Source organism: Maylandia zebra, linkage group LG22, assembly GCF_041146795.1.
Source record: "Maylandia zebra isolate NMK-2024a linkage group LG22, Mzebra_GT3a, whole genome shotgun sequence".
In the NCBI taxonomy this organism is placed as follows: domain Eukaryota; kingdom Metazoa; phylum Chordata; class Actinopteri; order Cichliformes; family Cichlidae; genus Maylandia; species Maylandia zebra.
Window position 1 is genome coordinate 13,831,913 of NC_135187.1, and position 18,576 is coordinate 13,850,488.

At 45.4% G+C, this 18,576-nt stretch overlaps 1 protein-coding gene across 2 annotated transcripts in view; it reads left to right on the forward strand.

Annotated features, from left to right (window-relative positions):
• ash1l (ash1 (absent, small, or homeotic)-like (Drosophila)) overlaps window positions 1-18,576 on the forward strand; it is a 38,788-nt gene that overhangs the window by 10,679 nt on the left and 9,533 nt on the right. For both annotated transcript variants that reach the window (XR_191131.4, XM_004549040.6), the window contains exons 5-19: window positions 2,869-3,538; window positions 3,698-3,871; window positions 4,008-4,102; window positions 4,641-4,714; window positions 4,796-4,841; window positions 5,060-5,168; window positions 11,526-11,732; window positions 11,832-11,978; window positions 14,872-14,980; window positions 15,080-15,229; window positions 15,779-15,846; window positions 16,603-16,769; window positions 16,935-17,087; window positions 17,271-17,325; window positions 17,735-17,867. Coding sequence is in view for 1 of the 2 variants with exons in the window: in XM_004549040.6 (XP_004549097.3) it covers window positions 2,869-3,538; window positions 3,698-3,871; window positions 4,008-4,102; window positions 4,641-4,714; window positions 4,796-4,841; window positions 5,060-5,168; window positions 11,526-11,732; window positions 11,832-11,978; window positions 14,872-14,980; window positions 15,080-15,229; window positions 15,779-15,846; window positions 16,603-16,769; window positions 16,935-17,087; window positions 17,271-17,325; window positions 17,735-17,867 (2,357 nt within the window). In the remaining variant the exon portion in view is untranslated. The remainder of the gene's footprint in view (window positions 1-2,868; window positions 3,539-3,697; window positions 3,872-4,007; window positions 4,103-4,640; window positions 4,715-4,795; window positions 4,842-5,059; window positions 5,169-11,525; window positions 11,733-11,831; window positions 11,979-14,871; window positions 14,981-15,079; window positions 15,230-15,778; window positions 15,847-16,602; window positions 16,770-16,934; window positions 17,088-17,270; window positions 17,326-17,734; window positions 17,868-18,576) is intronic.

The window sequence follows — 18,576 nt, forward strand, 5'->3', positions numbered from 1 at the left end:
AGTTGACATTTATAGTAAAGGAGAATTTCTGGTGGTGGTTTATTTTTCTTTTTTTTCTTTATGTAGATCATAGGTAGTGATGGTGTATTTGGACGGCATTCCAATTAAATGTGCTCCTAGTGTACCCCATAGTAAAATTAATTTTATGGCAGAGCTTCAAAAAAAAAAAAAGTAAATGCAAAGTGGCAGGAAAACATAATTGCTTAATACCTTGCTTGAATAATCTTGGCATGTTTGTAGCATAGGTTATTAAAAACGTAATATTTTAAAGCAGCAGGGAGCAGTTTGCCTTCACCTCCTCTTGGATATTTCATCCATTAAATCCTTTATGATCTGTGTAGCTTTTCAAGCTTGTGTCTTTGATAACTTTTCTGTACAGAAAATCATTTGACCCAAATTAAATGTGACATTGTTAAAGGTTGCAGGAGTTAATTTTCCACCAAAATCATGCTTCCTAAAATAGTTCTGATGCAGTCGTATTGTGAATTCTGTGTCTAAATGTGATTGGCTGCTGTTTGATGGGCTTTATAGTTTTGGACAGCTCTGGCAAAACTGGCACAGTGTCCAATCATTTAGATCCGGCACTAACTCCTTTATGTGGGCAGCTGTTGCCATATGGCACAGCAACTGGGGTCTCAAATCCATACCTCACAACAAAACTGGAAAATTAACAATTCTCCAGTGTTAGGAAGAAAAAAAATACTAAGCTGGATGGGTCATTTATTTTAGTGAACAAGCCCACTTTAAAGACACAATGACATCTTGTTTGCATACGCTCTAACATTTGGTAGCTCTTAGTAGTGGTTACCAGCATGGCAAAAAAAGCATACATAATTGCTTAAACTAGCTCCTTTGTGTGTGTGGTTAGCCACAGTTATAGATATAGCATTTCTGCCAGGGCTCATCTTGCTAGAAGGGTGGAGTATTTTGTTAACGTGCTATACTTAGTAGTCTTTTCCCTCAAAAGCTCAGAATGTGGGGCCTAGTCCTATCCATCGGTACACCCAGCACCTGGGTTGGTTTAATGTTGCTGATGTAAGACACAGTGCCGTGGTAGAGATCTCGCTTCATCTGTGAGGCTCTTAACGAGCTGTAACGTGTGTATGAGCACTGGTAGGCTGACTGTATGTGAGTATCACCTAATGTTTATGCGTGTGTCTATGAGTAATATGGGAAGCCGAAAGGTCCTTGTTGAGGCAGCATGATGCAGTTCAAACCAAGCCAGGGTAATCCTGGATTAGAGTTTAGGAGATGGGGTCACCCAGCGGTCACAGACAGAACTGTGAAGGTAGGGGAGGCCAAGGGTGGGGACTGGGTTGCCACACAACGCAAGTGGGGAATGACAGAAGTTGACAAATATACAATGACAGGGTAGTGGGTGTAGAGATAGTGACGTGTAGCAAAAAGAGTGCAAGGGATGTTTTGGAAAAGGACGTGTGAATAGATGTGAAAGAGGTTTCCGTTGAGATGGGCAGATTCAAAGAGTGTCACAGCACCTTGGACTGTTAAAAATATGGTTCAGTGATTGGCTAATTAACTGATCATCGCACTCTGACCTTATATTACAGGGTGATTTGCGGTCTGCTGTGTGTCAGTTCAGTACTGTCTAGTAAAGGAGGAGGAGGTTGTACTTTCAGGTGCTTCCTTATTTCCTTATTGTGGTCACCACAGCAGATCGATCTGCATGTTTGATTTGGCACACATTTTATGCTAAATGTCCTTATTTAAAAAAAACCCTACCATGAAGTAAAGAGGGTTTAATCTAAATGCATACACAATGTGTCTAATGATTCATTCAGACTTGTACAGTTGCCAGCAACTTCTATCCACTTAAGTGTATGAATTGTTATATTATTATTTTGGCATTTCTTTTGAAAGTCATATTTCAGCCAAAATAAACCATTTGTATGGGTGACCAAAAAATGAAAGGATTTTGAGTTAGGAGTAAGAGTAATGCTTCTTTTTGTCAAGTAAAAAGACATATTAAATGCGTTAAATGAAACTGTGTAAAGTTTGATGGTGTAGACATTCTTAAAACATTAGGGTCTGTCTGAAATGAAAAAAATAAAAACAACTTAGAAATATGGTTTCCTAAGGTCAGACCAGGGAAGGAAGTATTCTAAGAAGATGCAGGAGATCAATATTAATGAGGGGAAAAATAGCAGCACAGTTTCTTTAGCCTCTCACTTTCTATTTCCATACCATTCCAAAACCCGTATTTTCTTATTTTTTAGCCATTCTGCTATTACTTAATTATGGGATTTGGGTCATTTGTCTTGTTTCATCACCCAGAGTGTCTTCTAAGGTTCAGGGCATGGACTGCTTCCCTGACATTGTCTCGTAAAATTCACTCATTTTTAATTCATTGTCCTTTAAAGGATTGCAAAGCAGTCCCAGACTATGATACCTCCTCCCCCATGCTTCAAGGCTGGTTGAAGTTTTGTTGTTAGTGTACAGTGTCCTTTAAACATTTTTTTTCTTCATTTGTGTAAAGAATATTGTTGGAAGTGTTGGAATACATCTAGGGGATGATTTACACACTTTAGAGGTGCTGCGGGTTTTTTTTTTATGTACTTATTTTTGTTTTCTTATAGAAGAAATATGACCAAAGAACAAGTTGTACTGATTTCAGCAGTTTTTCTGCATTTTAGCAGAGTTTTTCTGCTACTCTTGGATTAACAAAAATCAAAAAGGAATGAAGTGTGATTAGAAGCATGTATGAGAATAGAAAAGGACCTAAAGGAACAAGAGAAGACATGCATAAGCATAGTATCACTGTTTCCTGAGTGCTGACGTGTTAACTGTCCTGTTGCTACTTAGCATTTTTAAGATTCATTTAGACCATTCATTTTCTGTTTCTCTCCTCAGGGTCATCAGGTATCCAGACAAGGGGTGTTACACTCCCAACCTCGGAAGAACCTGAAGGATCCCTGCACCACCGCCAACAGCACCATCATCAGTCTTCTCTGTTTCACTCCCACAGCTCAACCTCCTCATCCTGCCTCTCTCCCTCTCAGGAGTGTTGCCTGGATGTCTCACTGTCTCACAACTCCCATCGCGTACAGCCCTCCAAATACAGTCTGCTCCATGTCAACAAAATCCTGCGTGCCAAGAAGCTGCAGAGACAGGCCCGTACAGGAAACAACATGGTAAAGAAGAGGGGGCCTGGACGTCCTAGGAAACACCCGTTACCCTCCCCACCACCGTCCCCTCCACCTGTGGTAGAGTTGAATCAAGTCCGGCACCGGGAGAAAGGGGTGGAACGGTTAGCAGAGGGAAGAGGGTGGGAGGGTGATACTGTGACTGATGCTATTGAGTCGGTAGTCCAGGGGCAACGCAGAAAAGGTCAGAAGCGAAAGCACTGGGAGAGAGAAGGGGATGAGGAAGAGGAGGAGGATGTGGAAGAGGACAGGGAGGCTGAAGACATGGAGGGACACTTGCCTGAAAGAGAGGAAAACCTAGGGAGCCTTGTGGCAAGGTCCAGACCTGGGACAGGAAGGAGCTGGCTTACCCAAGATGAGCTACAGAGCCTTCATGGGTAAGCAAATTAAAATACACTATTGCATATTCAACAAGACTGGACTTGAGAGACTCTTCTCTATGACAGTGAAAACTAATATTAGGATTCAGTGGTGGTATGTATAACATTTATTAAGTCCAGTTGTCACTAGAAACCAAGTCATGTTTCTATCTTTAGCTCAGTGGAAACCAAGCCAGATGGCCACTGCTCATCAGAGGGCCCAGGCCCTGTCTCCAGGGAACAAGCTCCACCTATGCCCATAGCCACCCAGCGAGAGAAAAGACCAGCACGACCTCCGAAGAAGAAGTTCCAGAAAGCGGGGTTATATTCTGATGTGTACAAAACTGAAGAGTGAGTCTTAGGGGCGTGGAGATCCAAATCCTCTCCCTACTAATCCTTAATTCAGACAGCAACACTTCATAGTGTCATACAGTTTTTCTGCACAGCCAGTGAAATGCCTTCACATTTTTCTTTTCCTCTTCTACAGCCCCCGTAGTCAGTTTCTGCAGCTGAAGAAAGAGAAGCTAGAGTATATACCTGGGGAACATGAGTATGGATTGTTTCCTGCTCCAATACATGTTGGTGAGTTTTAAAATTAATTAGTTGAGATTTTTGCTATTGATTTATTTTATGATCATCAAAAAAAAAAAGAATTTAAGAAGCAAGGAGTTTTTAAACACTAAAAACCAAGTTATTTATTCATAGTGTAGTCATTTAATCATTTACCTAACAAGTAAACGATAGAAAAGAGACAAATTGGGGAATATGGGAACAGCTGAAAGTAGATTTAATTATTTATTTAGTTGAAGTTTTGAGCACATTTCTTAAATTTCTTTATGCAGAATTCAGTCGTTGGCAGGTTTCACAAATTTGAATTTCTCAGTTAGCTGTATGACTTGCCAAGGGAGGGAAAGTAAAACCTAGAAAACCTCATTTTGCTTCAGTCCGTGTCCAAGATTCAAACGGCTCTAGTAAATTATCCAGATAAACCTGTTTCTTGGAACAGGACTCTCCTCTGTTTATCACAGGCCTGTGTTTTCAGCTATGATAAGATGAAGCATAAATACAACGGACTGATTTTTCTCTCTTCCCAAATCCCCCCCACCCCCCACCCACCCAGGAAAGTACCTGAGACAGAAACGCATTGACTTCCAGTTGCCTTACGACATCCTATGGTTGTGGAAACATGATCAGGTGATCAATCTTTCTGAGGTTCTTAGTATGTATTTTTGTTTCGACCACTTTTGCATTTACCGCTCTATTTCTTCCTTTCAGCTACACAAGAGGCCTGATGTCCCCCTTTATAAAAAAATAAGATCAAGTGAGTGAAAGGATTTTTTTTTTTAAATTTCAAATTTTTTTTTTAATATATAATTTGTAGCTTTGTTAAACTCAGGTGTTTCCCTATAAATATATAAGATAAGGATATTTGCTTCACTAGTTACAAAAACAGGAATTAAAGATGTGTGTCTACAGTTCAACTTTGTGTGTCAAACACTGTAAGAATGATATGGTAATACTCTGTTTTATGTTTTATAGATGTTTATGTGGATGTGAAGCCTCTCTCTGGTTATGAAACAACTACATGCAACTGTAGACTTCCCGAAGACTCAACTGAAAAAGGCTGCATGGATGAATGCTTGAATAGGTAAAGATACACCATCATAATTGGTTGTTTTCAACAAGTCTCATGTTACTTTTCAGTATTCAGATGAAGCCATGTGCTTGTTTAGAAATTTTATTTTACATCGCTTTGTTTTAGGAATTAAGTGATTTTGAATAGAGGGCAAAACATGGTGTCAAGACAGGAATGCCAGCCATTGCACTCCATCTCCATCTTCAGGCTGTCTTTCTCTCCAGTCAAACCTATCTCCATAGGAAGGGGATTTTTTTTTTTTTTATTGTTTGTAACCAGTATATCCTCTTCAATCTGACATCTTAAGTGTTGCAAACCTATTGAGTTTTTAGCATGCAGCAGAGCAAAGTAAAAACAGTAATGTGCTTCAGATGTTGTACAGAAACCATGCCTCAGGGGTGCTGAAAACAAGCAAGCACTGGCTGTTGAAAATATCCCTGTGGCACTGCAGCAGTTGACAGCGTTTTGTAACAGCTTGGCAAAGGTGTTAGTTTCTTCCATGGTTCTGATTGGATAGGGCATTTTACAGTTGAGAATGAGTGGACTGATTCAGAGGTCTGGAGTTCCCTTTCAGTCGATTCACTCGGTACAACACATAAGTATGGGATATCACGCCCTCGCGTGTCCTGGCTGAAGAAACCTTTATTCACGCCTTTACGGCAGATGACGTGTGATGACACGCGCAAGGCCCCGCCCGCACATATAGCCGCTGCCATCACCGTCATCCCTCAGTTCTTACGCTCTTCACCTCGCTGAGAACACCTCTGCTGAGTTGGGCTAGCTAGCTACTGCTAGTTAGCTCCGTTGTCTGCCAACTTGAACCTAGCTTAACTGCCCCTGTTGGTGTTAGCCTCCACCGCCCAGCTGGTGCGTAGGCTGCCCGCGGAGCGCTATTTTCAAGTTTTTCTTGTGCAGCGTTTCGCTTTGCGTTTTGGGAATGGACTCCAAACCGAAGCGAGCAAAGCAGAAATCTTCTGTTCGCCCCTGTCCTCAGGGATGTGGTTTCTCTTTGCACGACAGCGACCAGCACGATGCCTGCCCTGTCTGCCTGGGGATCGTCCACGCTAGGAGAGCGTTGACGGAGCCCGAAGCTTGTGCGTTTTGTCGCCAGCTCCGACGCTCGACCCTGGAAAGACGGGTGACGTTTGTGGAAAGAGTGCTGGGACGCTCGGCTGTCGCACGGCATGACCCTCTTCTTTCCGAGTCTGGAGCCCCGGCTTCGTCCGAGTCCGAAGACGAAAATTTTCAGGTCGATGTCCCCGCGATTAGCTGGGCTGACCACATGGAATACGTTGACGGGTTAGCCGATGACGGACCGGAACCATGCAGGAGCGCTGACGGGCTTCAGCCTGGGTTGAAGCCCGCCAGCGCTCCCCAGGAAGACGATGACGTGCTGGACATCGGCCTGGACATCCATGGTTTGTCGGAGGATGAGCAGGAGAGCTCATTGTCGACCCAATATGCCGCCGCTGCTGCGCCGGTCGGCCACGATGACACCTCTCTTTTCTCCCTGTTTCGCCGTGCCGCTGAGAAGCTGCAGGTGGACTGGCCCTCTCCTCCACCAGCTCGGAAGCCGTCGCGGTTTGCGGGTTTTTTCCTTCCACCGGAGCCCGCAACGGCCAAAAACTGCCTCCCCATGTTCCCAGACTTTCTCTGCGAGCTAACAGCGTCATGGGACAAACCTCTGTCTACCCGCGTCACTGTGCCCGGCTATGGACAGTACATGGAATTGGACGGCGCCGAGGGAGCTGGTTTAGCTAACCCACCCCCTATGGAGCCGTCTCTGGCTGCTTATCTGGCCCCGTCCCATAACCATGGTGTCGGTGGCCCCGCAACTCTGCCGTCCAAGCACTGCAGATTCTCGGCCTCGCAGCTGGAGAAGATTTATCGGGCTCAGGCCGGCACCGCTCGAGCCATGAGCTCCGTCACCATGCTCCAGACGTACCAAGCAATGTGCCTGGCGGAGCTTGGATCGCTGGTTCCGGAGGACAGCCCGCTGTCACCTCTTCTTAACGAGGTTAGAGTCACCACGGATTACATCCTCCGTGCGTCTCGCTGTGCAGCGCTCTCCCTGGGCAGAGGGATGGCTTCGACAGTGGTGGCGCAGAGGCACCTGTGGCTGACCCTCTCCGACGTCCCTGATAGAGACAGAGCTGTGTATCTGGACGCACCAGTGTCTGCGGCTGGGTTATTCGGACATTCACTTGAAGCCATTCAGGCTAGATTCGATCTGAGGAAGAAGCAGACGGAAGCTCTGCGCGACATCATCCCCAGACGCCAGCCCCAGCCCAAGCCCACTGCTAGCTCTCACAGGCCCGCCGCTCCTCTGACAGCTGGCAAGAGACCGGCGCCCACTGCTGGAGTGGGAGGGCCGCCGGCGAGAGCACGTACTCCGGCCCGAGCTCCACGCCAGTCGGCCTGGGGCAAAGGCCCTCCCCCGGGCCCCCGACGGGACCCGACGCCCAGGAGGAAGAAGCCTCAGCCCTCCTAGCTGTGATTGCGAGTGGGGAAGGGATCCGGCAGCAGGGAGACGCTGCTCTTACCCCTCTGTTGCCGCACAAGAGGTGCCGCTTAAGTTCTGTTCAGGTTGTCAGCCCCAGAAGGCGCTGCACTTCCCTATCGCGGTCTCCCAAGCACATAACCCCTGCACACGGTTCAGATGTGTTGAATGTTCAAGCGACCACATCGAGTGTTCCCGCTGTTTTTCATTGTTATGCCCCGGAAAAGGTGCACCCAACAAAATGTATAAATGTACATGTTCCCATGTTGCAATCAATAAAGAGTGTTGTTTACTCTCAAACAATCTCAAATGCTCAACCTGCAGGCGAAATGAGCCAGGTCAGGCAGGGGATGCAGTCCCCTGCGGACACACTGGGGGGCGACGGCGCCCCGCCGTCAGTGCTGCAGGCCAGCCGGCTGGCTGCTCACTTCCCTCAGTGGCGCGCTTGCGCCCCCTCTCCGTGGGTGCTGCAAACCGTTGCCATGGGTTACCGGTTGCAGTTCCGGGTCAAGCCGCCTCGTTTCCAAAGAGTCGTGAACACGATTGTCAACCCCGAGGCAGCCTTGGTACTCAGAGAGGAAATACAGGCGCTACTACAGAAGAGAGCAATACGGGTGGTCCCCGCTTCGGAGACGGACAAAGGTTGGTACAGCCGTTATTTTGTCATTCCGAAGAAAGGGGGAGGGCTTCGTCCCATCCTCGACCTGCGAGTCTTGAACACGTACCTGCGAACGTACAGGTTCAAGATGCTAACACTCAGACAGCTCCTGAGTGCAGTCGGCCCGGGAGATTGGTTTGCGACAATCGATCTAACAGATGCTTATTTTCATGTCGCTATACACCCGAAACACAGGCAGTTTCTGAGGTTTGCATTCGAGGGCGTAGCCTACGAATACCTAGTGCTGCCGTTCGGGCTGTCGCTCGCTCCCCGCACCTTTACGAAATGTGCCGAGGCAGCGCTAGCGCCCCTCAGGAAGAGGGGCATCCGCATCTTGGCCTACCTGGACGACTGGGCTCTCGTGGCTTGCTCCAGAGAACAGGCGGAGACGCAGCTGTCGCGGGTTCTGTCACACATTCAGACACTGGGGTTCTCTGTGAACTTTCAGAAGAGCTCGCTAATCCCAGGTCAACAGATCGCTTTTCTCGGTCTGGAAATATGCTCTCTTTCCAGCCGCGCACGGTTGTCAGAGCACAGAGTGGCCGCGTTTCATCGCTGCCTCGCTCAATTTCAGCTGGGACGCAGACTGCGTTTCCAGACGATATTGCGCTTGTTGGGCATGATGGCATCTATGATCGCCGTAGTGCCGCTTGGGCTGTTGAAAATGAGAGCGTTTCAACGCTGGACTCTCTCTCACCGTTTGTGTGCTTCGCGTCACCTCCGGAGGAGGCTGCCGGTAACTGCGTCTTGCATGCTAGCTCTCCGTCCTTGGAGGGAGCCCGGGCTACTGCACCAGGGCTCTCGGATTGGGAGGGTGTTGTTTCGCAAGGTGGTGTCCACAGATGCTTCCCTAAGTGGGTGGGGAGCGCTGTGCGAGGGTGCGTCAGTGAGAGGGATCTGGTCCGCGGCTCAGCGCCAGCTGCACATCAACCACTTAGAGCTGTTAGCAGTGTTCTTAGCTCTAAAGCGTTTCCGTCCAGTCCTGCAGGGCCAGCATGTCTTAGTCAGGACGGACAATTCAACAGTGGTGTCTTATATAAACAGGCAGGGAGGAACACGCTCTCTTCCCCTGTTGCAGCTGTCTCGCTCTCTGCTGTTATGGTGCAGTGTTCATTTTCTGACTCTAAGAGCCACCCATGTCCCGGGCCACCTGAACCTGGGGCCGGACCTTCTCTCCAGGGGGGGTCCTCTGGTGAGAGAATGGAGGTTACACCCTTCAATAGTGGCTCAGATTTGGGATCTATTTGGCGAGGCGCAAATAGATCTTTTTGCTTCCAGGGTGAATGCTCACTGCCCCCTGTACTTCTCCATAATCGACCACGATGCACCCTTGGGCTTGGACGCGCTAGCGCACCAATGGCCAGACGTGCTCCTGTATGCATTTCCCCCAGTGGAAATGATATCTCCAATTCTGGAGAGGGTGCGTCGGCATTCCCTCTCTCTGATCCTGGTGGCCCCTTGGTGGCCCGCGAAGTCGTGGTATGCAGAAATAATCAGCCTGCTTGCAGCAAGTCCTTGGCAGCTTCCTCTCCGCAGGGATCTCCTCTCTCAGGCGGGGGGGGAAGTGTTTCATCCGCGCCCGGATCTGTGGCACCTTCATGCTTACCTGCTGAGAGGTTAAACTTGGTTGCTAAGGGTCTGCCACCTAGTGTGGTAGCGACGATTCAGAGCGCCAGGGCCTCGTCTACTAGAGGCTTGTACGCTTACAAATGGCGAGCCTTCGAGCGATGGTGCCAGGACCGCCACACTCTCCCATTTCAGTGCTCTATTGTGGATGTTTTGACATTCCTGCAGGAGCTGTTGGATAAAGGCCTTTCGTTTTCGACGATCAAGGTTTATTTAGCGGCTATATCTGCTTGTCATATCGGTTTTGACGGGGTGACACCAGGTGCGCATCCCCTCGCCGTGCGTTTTCTGAAAGGGGTTCGCCGGCTGAGGCCCGTGCTTAAGTCCAGTGTCCCGGCTTGGGACTTGTCTTTGGTGCTGGAGGCCCTTTGTGGCCCTCCGTTTGAACCCGTTGAGTCGGTAGATATGAAACTTCTTTCGTATAAGACCGCATTACTTCTCGCTTTGGCCTCGGCGAAGCGAGTGGGGGACCTTCATGCGCTGTCTGTGCATCCTGCCTGCACACAGTTTTCTCCTGATGGCCGCAAGGTCGTATTGCGTCCGAATGCCGCCTATCTTCCCAAGGTCATGCCTGCATCTTATAGTTCAATGGAGTTTGAGTTGCTGAGCTTTTGCTCCCCTCCTTTTGAATCTGAGGAGCAGAGGAGGGTGCATTCTCTTTGTCCGGTGCGTGCGCTACGCACCTACATTGAGCGCACTCGGGATGTGCGTTTGTGTGACCAGTTGTTTGTCTGCTTCGCTAATCCGCATAGAGGTAGAGCTCTGTCCAGACAGAGGCTGTCCCACTGGATTGTAGAAGCTATCTCGCTGGCATACAGCACCGGAGGTTTTGCGTTGCCCCACGGGGTGGGAGCTCATTCCACCAGGGGGATGGCGACCTCATGGGCTCTTTTTAGAGGGGTGCCTGTGGCTGATATTTGTGCAGCGGCTAATTGGGCGTCGCCGCACACTTTTGTGCGGTTTTATCGGTTGGACGTTACAGCCCCTTCGGTGGCTCATGCTGTCCTTTCTGCTGGGTCTACCACTCACTAAGGATGTGGTGGTCCCGTTCCGGTTCGGTGGCTGCTCTGCGGGGCGTGTATATAGGTCCCATACTTATGTGTTGTACCGAGTGAATCGACTGAAAGGGAACGATTAGTTATGTCTATAACTTCTGTTCCCTGAAGGAGAGGAACGAGGTACAACACAGGGTGGCCCCACTGAGCAGTTGGCTCGGTGAAGAGCGGCTATCGAACTGAGGGATGACGGTGATGGCAGCGGCTATATGTGCGGGCGGGGCCTTGCGCGTGTCATCACACGTCATCTGCCGTAAAGGCGTGAATAAAGGTTTCTTCAGCCAGGACACGCGAGGGCGTGATATCCCATACTTATGTGTTGTACCTCGTTCCTCTCCTTCAGGGAACAGAAGTTATAGACATAACTAATCGTTTTGGGGATGGGGGGGTTGTCATGGTAATCAAGAAGCTTCTCGGATGACAGGTAATAACATCTTCAAGAAACTTACATAAGTCCAGTTGCTTTTCTTTCCAAGCTCCAATAATGGCAGCCTTATTTTATAATTTTTTAAAAAAATTATTTTTCACAGGATGAGCTTTGCTGAGTGTTCTCCCAGCACGTGTCCATGTGGAGATCATTGTGACAACCAGCATATCCAGAGACACGAGTGGGTCCAGTGTCTGGAGCGTTTCCGCACTGAGGGCAAAGGGTGGGGCATCCGCACCAAGGAGTCTCTCCGCTCAGGACAGTTCATCATTGAGTATTTGGGTGAAGTTGTTAGCGAACAGGAGTTCAGGTGAGATGGACATCTTCATTGCTATACAATGAAACTAGTGTTAGATGATGTATATTTATTTCTCTTATCTTCAACACATTCCTACCTTCCATGTTTTAGGAGTCGCATGATGGAACAGTACTTCTCCCACAGTGGCCACTACTGCCTGAACCTGGATAGTGGCATGGTGATTGATAGCTACAGAATGGGCAATGAAGCGCGTTTCATAAACCACAGCTGTGAACCCAACTGTCAGATGCAGAAGTGGTGAGTGTCACAGCAGCCTTGAACTGTTTCCCTGCTAATACCCTTGTGGTGCTTTTAGGTGCTTACCAAAGAACAGATTTGGCTAAGCCTTTTTGGCTCTGAGCACGAGCAGTTGCCACAAGTTGTTAGGGATGGGATAGAGGCCTGGTGTGAACCACATTTGGTTTACAGATATAGAGTACTGCTTTTATACTCACTATGTGTCTATAATAGTCCAAATCGGTATAGGTTACCATGTGAGGCAGATATTGTCAGGTCGATTTAGTCACAGGGGATATTAGGGCAGTGTTAAACAAGTGATGCTGTTCGATGTGACAGCAGTGTCACAGGAGCTCATTGCAAAGTCTTCTAGCTTGATACTTCAGTATTTCGGTGGCTTTCTTGAAAGTCGGGGCATGTTAAAATAGACCAGCCTATTACCTAAATAGGCTGTCTGTGTGTTATTAAAATGGTCTTCTCTGCAACCGACTATAGCTATAACACACTAGGAATGGCCCAAAAGATGGTACCGTGGAATTTAGACAACTGGAGACAAGGCCAGCTACATAAAGTCCAGCCACGACCAGGGGTTATAGTAGGTAACAGTGCAGTATAATGATGTTGCAGCTCAAAATAATGTTTATTTATTGTGTGCCTTGCTTGGTGCAGCCCCTCTGTCTGAAATGAGCTATTTAATTCTTTTCTCATTAAAGCCACTCTACCTTTAAGACCATTTGATTGCTGCTACTGGCAAACAAAAAAGGTTGGAGCAGCAGGTTTGGAGAACAGGACATCCATCCTCACAAAAATACCAGTAACTAAGCATTTAATGCTGTCTGAAGCCTGTTATTACCTCCGCAAACACAGAACTGATTATTTGAAAATGTGCCATGTGGAATATGTGCAGGCACCATAGTAACAGTATGTAATAAATAACGCAGAAATTGGGGAAAAGCCTATTATATTCATGCAGCTGTACAGTTAAACCAGTTGAACAGACCTTGATAAGTAGTCACTGTGAATGCTAGGCAGTATTTGTTGCCTCTCTTTTGGTATCGTACATAATAGCTCTAAAAGACACACGTGTTGCAGGTGCACCGCTCTGTAAATGAGAAGGCTCTACCTTGAAACCCCAACCTTATTAATGTGGTTGTGGTAATCTGATGAGATCACCTCACTCCTTTTCTTCCAGTGTTCAGAGACCTTAATGGCTTAAAGCCCTTACACCTGCCAAAACAATTCTCTTTTTTTCCTGAGGGCTTGTTCTCGCAGCATGTTTAAATCCACAGCTCATGGAGACCTGGCTGAGCAGGCCTCCCTTTGCCTCGCTTTTCTAAGTGAAACCTGCTTAGTTTATCTTTAGTTCTTTTAGTGAATGTGCCAACTCCGTTAGAGGATTTGATTGTTGAAAGCTAATGACGACATAGAGTTTACTATCACGTTGTACCCTCTGCCCTCCAACGTAGACCAGTTCACAATCTAGGACACAGGTCTGCAGGTGCCTGCGTGCACTCCTGAAATAAAAGACTCTACAAGGATGGAGGATTTTCAGCACAAAGCCTGACGAGTCATCCGTCTTGTCACAGAAGAGAGATTACATGCAGCCGGGCCTTAGATACAGCTGTAGTGGCTGAAGACAATGCGCTGAATCAGCTTTTTACCCCTATATAAGGAATAAATTATCAAGCGGCTGGCAAGCAGAATGGTGTGTTTTATTCTTACAAGAATAGTGAAAAGCTGGAGCGCTGCTTCATTTGGAGAGAGGAAGAAAGGCATTACTTGTTGAACATTTGTCACACTGACTATTCCCTTTTTGTCCCAATTTTAAAACTGGGTTTGATGTAATTGACTAATATTACATTTTAACTTTAAAATGAAAGCTTTGCTTCAGGGAGAAATTTGTGTTTGTACATCCTTGTGTAAAAGGGATATACCGTAATATGTTTTGGATGTAGTTAGTGATTTTTTTTTTTTTTATCCCTAGCCTAGAACTATACCCCTTGAAAAAGTGAATCTTTTCATGTGATCAAGTCAAAATGTTCACTATTAACCTGAAAAATAGACATTTGGGTATAATTATATAATGAACTGAAATCATATACCTGTTACCTAACCTTTTGGAAAGTGTGATTCAGTACTTAGTACCGTTTCCTCACAGCAACAAATGTTCTGGATTTGGATCTCTTGGTTGATGGAAGCATCTAAGTGTGGTTTGCACTTGGACTTTGTGATTTTCCCTCAGTTGTATGTGTTAAAGCACTTATGTTGCAAAGAATGGAGTGACCTATGAATATCATTAACTGTATATAAAAGGTGGACTGTTTTGAATACCTCCATTCTGTTTCTTCTGAGCCAGAGCAGACTAGAACTGGTGATGGTGGCGTGCTAAACCTTAAGCTGAAACTAGCAAGCTTGACTCATGAGATTTGTAAAATTGTAAAATGATTTTAGCCAAAGAGCTACTGTCCCTGGTGACATTTCTTAATTTGAAGTGTGAATACATTGCAATAAAGTGCCAGCAGCAAAAACTGCACCATGCTGTAAATTTAGCAATATAGCATGGGAGTCTATGAAGATTGGTTTGCTTTTGGATTCAGCCTCAAGAGTCCACGAGAGGAACTGTCCTGAGGCTGCAGGCTGCTGGTCAGTGAAACCACAAAAACACTGCAAATAGAAGTTCATGTAGTATCCTTCTAGTTGTTGTACAGGCCCTTTTGGGACAGTTGTTACTACAGTAAGCTCAGATTTTGAAATGGAATCACCGAACTGCTATTTTATAAAAGCTGTTCCAGAGCCTGTGGGCAGGTTAAAACTTACCATGCTTCTTGCTTCCTTTCATCTCCTTAGAATATCTCCTTAAGTATTAAAAATCTCATAAAAGCTTCACTCATTGTAATATTCTCATTTCTTGCAGGTCAGTGAACGGGGTGTACAGAATAGGTCTCTTTGCTCTCAGAGACATCAGCAGCGGGACTGAGCTCACCTACGACTACAACTTCCGTTCCTTCAATACAGAAGAGCAGGTGAAGCACTAGGAACAGTTTTGGAAGAACGCTTATTTTCAGACGTTCTGTTGCACCTGTGCATATTTCTCACATACTGTACTGCACTTTTCTCTGCAGCAAGTTTGCAAATGTGGCTCAGAGGGCTGCAGGGGCATCATCGGAGGGAAGAGCCAGCGTATTAATGGGTTGCCTGGGAAATCAGGAGGGACTCGGCGGCTCGGTCGACTCAAGGAGAAGAGGAAGTCCAAACACCAGCTCAAGAAACGAGTGAGTGATGCATATAGATGGAAGTGGTGAGAGTTTGCGGTGGGATCAGGTCACTTGTAATTAAGACTGGATAATGGCTTTTTTTTTCTCCTATTACACAGAAATGGATTCCCTTGCAGCTTAATATCTTGTGTTAAAAAATTTTAATGAGGGAAAACTAACATTTTAATTGAATAGAAATCTAACTATCCTGGTAGATTTCAGGTGCAGTATCTATGTAGGGCACAAATCTTTCTTTGTCTCAGAGGTGCTCTTAGTGGGCCACGGGATTTCTAAAAAAAGTAACTCGGAGTACCTTAAAGGGTATAGTTTTGCATTAGTGACCTAAAATGTTTTCTGAACTTGCATGAAATCAGGAGTAACCTGCAAGTTATAGTGGGTTCCTCATTAATCATAATGGCAGTTCAATCCCCAACCCTCATTTAATCCCTCTGTGGCTCCTAAAGACTGAAGAGCACCTTGAATGGTGTTGTCACCGATGTGTGTGAATGAGAAACTGTTTAAGATGAGAAGACAGGGATTGTTTAATGGGACTTTTGTTATCTTCAGGAGGAAGAGTCAAGTGACAGCAGCAAGTTTTACCCTCATCTGATGAAGCCCATGTCCAACAGAGAGAGGTAAAAACATAAACGGACACACAAGATAAGAAGAGGAAGCATAACTCTAGTGGGCCAACTGATAAATTGTGTTTGGGTTCCCACGCATCCTTAAAAGTATAAATCTGACCTGTAGGCTTGTGAGAGGTTTTATATTTTAAGGTGGTAATACTAGTATCAATGAAATATGTTTCTTTATCTGTGAGTGCAATGACCTTTTAAATTTCTGCATTTTTGCTGAAAAAAATGGTAACAATGAGAATTTAAGCAGTTGAGCCCACTTTTTCCACTGCTTGTTGATGATCAGTCAGGAGACAAAATGTTTCTCCCACTGAAAATGCAACATCCAGATGAGCAGAATTAATTTTCTGGGATTTCCTTACCTGATAATTGAGCATGCGTCAAGTCAACCACCCACACAGTTTCCAAAGTGATTTCCTGTTTCAGTCACATGAATCAAGCAGGGATAAAATAGCAGAAACTCTTTTTTTTTTTTTTTTTATAAAAGCCATCACCAGTGATAGACATAATCACAATTCCTTTAAGACTTGTACACAGGAATCTGCTTGAACCCCTCATTCATATGCACCTGGGAAGCCAGTGACACATTTTTATTAAATTTCTTTTTCCATTGCACATAATGCTTGCTTCTCCATTCTAATAGAGTGGTTTATTAATACACAAGACCATATATATGTCATTTAAAAGTAAAAACTTCTCAACTCATGAGGTGTGAGTTGATGGTAACACATTTAAACGGTCTCCTTTGATTTCCAGAAACTTTGTGTTGAAGCATAGAGTTTTTCTCTTGAGGAACTGGGAGAAGATGAGGGAGAAACAGGAGCTGCTGAAAAGAGAGGGCGAGAGAGAGAGGGATGCCAGCAGCCTGTCCATGTATACGCGCTGGGGAGGAGTCATCCGTGATGATGGCAACATCAAGTCAGGTACAAGCTTAAGAAATTCAGTTGCAAGTAATTTAAGCTATGTAAAGAATAGTGTACGATAAAGGGGACACAGACATTTATTTTTGAAATGTAGACAAAATTCAGAGACTGTAAATATGCAGATGTTTTAGACGTTAATGCTGAATGGTCATATCTTGTGTCCAGACGTGTTCCTGACGCAGTTCTCAGCCCTGCAGACGTCACGGTCGGTACGCACACGAAGGCTAGCTGCAGCCGAGGAAAACACAGAAGTAACACGCACCGCTCGCCTTGCTCACATCTTCAAGGAGATTTGTGACATGATAACCAGCTACAAGGGTAAGTGACCCCGGTCACGCTGATATTCTCATTAGTATGACCTCTAGCCTGATCTGGGGTCTGATCAGGCTTCTTGAAGGAATCTTTCAGTGCCTCGGTGTAGCTGTCCACTGTTTACTGAATGATAAGAATCTGTGATTGAAAAATGATGACAGGAATGTTATTATTTTCTTTTAATCTCAGACTCCGCTGGTCAGACACTTGCTGCCCCGCTGGTGAACCTCCCATCTCGAAAGAGGTAAGAGTGTAAACCTGCATATCGACAAGCTGTTTCATGTTTACCAAACAGCGCCTACTTATGTTATCTGGTCTATCTGTGTACAGCACCCACGTAGTGTAACAGTTTTATCTCTCGCCACACACAATCGTGACAGCCTGTGTGTTGATGCTTGTCCAGTATTGATAGTAATCAGCTGGTGTCAAAACAATAGCAGCTTATTATTTTTCTTCAGCTACATGGTAAAAAAAAAGCTGTTATAATCTGGGATTTGTTGCCCTGTATGCTCATAGAAATTTGAGTTTTGGTTGAATCTGATTTAATAAGTTTTGAACTGAATGTTCTCCTTCCTTTTTTTGTCCTCCCACCCACCTCTGCTACTGACAAACCAAATTTGGAGCCTAATTCTTTTATCTTTGTGCACCATCAGGAACAGCCAGTACTATGAGAAGGTGTCTGACCCGCTGGACCTGAGCACCATTGAGAAGCAAATCCTCACGGGCCATTATAAGACGGTTGAAGCATTTGACACAGACATGCTCAAAGTATTTCGCAATGCTGAGGTAGGCAAAGGACCAGTTCACATGTTTGTAGTAGAAAAAATTAGGATTTTATTTATTAGTAATGATCAGAAGCTGTTCAAGTAAAGCAGCTAAACTGAGGAACTCAGATCTCTGTGATGCATTCCTTAGTTTGCATTTTTAGAGCCATAAAAAAAGAGGTAGATTAATCCAATGAGAATTTTAAAAAATGCGGGTAGAAATTGAGGTGCACTCACTAGCCACTCAATGTAACCATGCCTAGATGACCTGAATATTTTTATTTAGAAACTCAGTGAAATGTAAATACCAGCATATTAGTTTGTTCTATCATCTCTGCTCTCTCTTAATTACTTGCTAGCTCTCTCAATGAGTACTTCCTTTATTGATCTTTTAACTTTAATTTTTATATTGCTAGATAATAAGATTCCTGATTCATCCATTATTAATATTATTGATATATATACTTCATTGTGTGAATGGAACAGCTGCACATCAGCTTGAAAATCACTGAAGATGTAGAGAGTAAGAGTCTATGAAGCAGCTGGAAATAAATTGTGTTCCTATTTCAACTGGTGAAAATTCACAAGTTTATGCTGCTAGTAGTCTAATAACATGTCCTGAGGGATACACTCATCCATGAAAATGATAGTTTTCTGAAATTTTTGGTTTGGTGTCAAACTACTTGCTTAATCAGTGTCATAGATCTGTTAGACCGTTTGTTAGCAGTCAT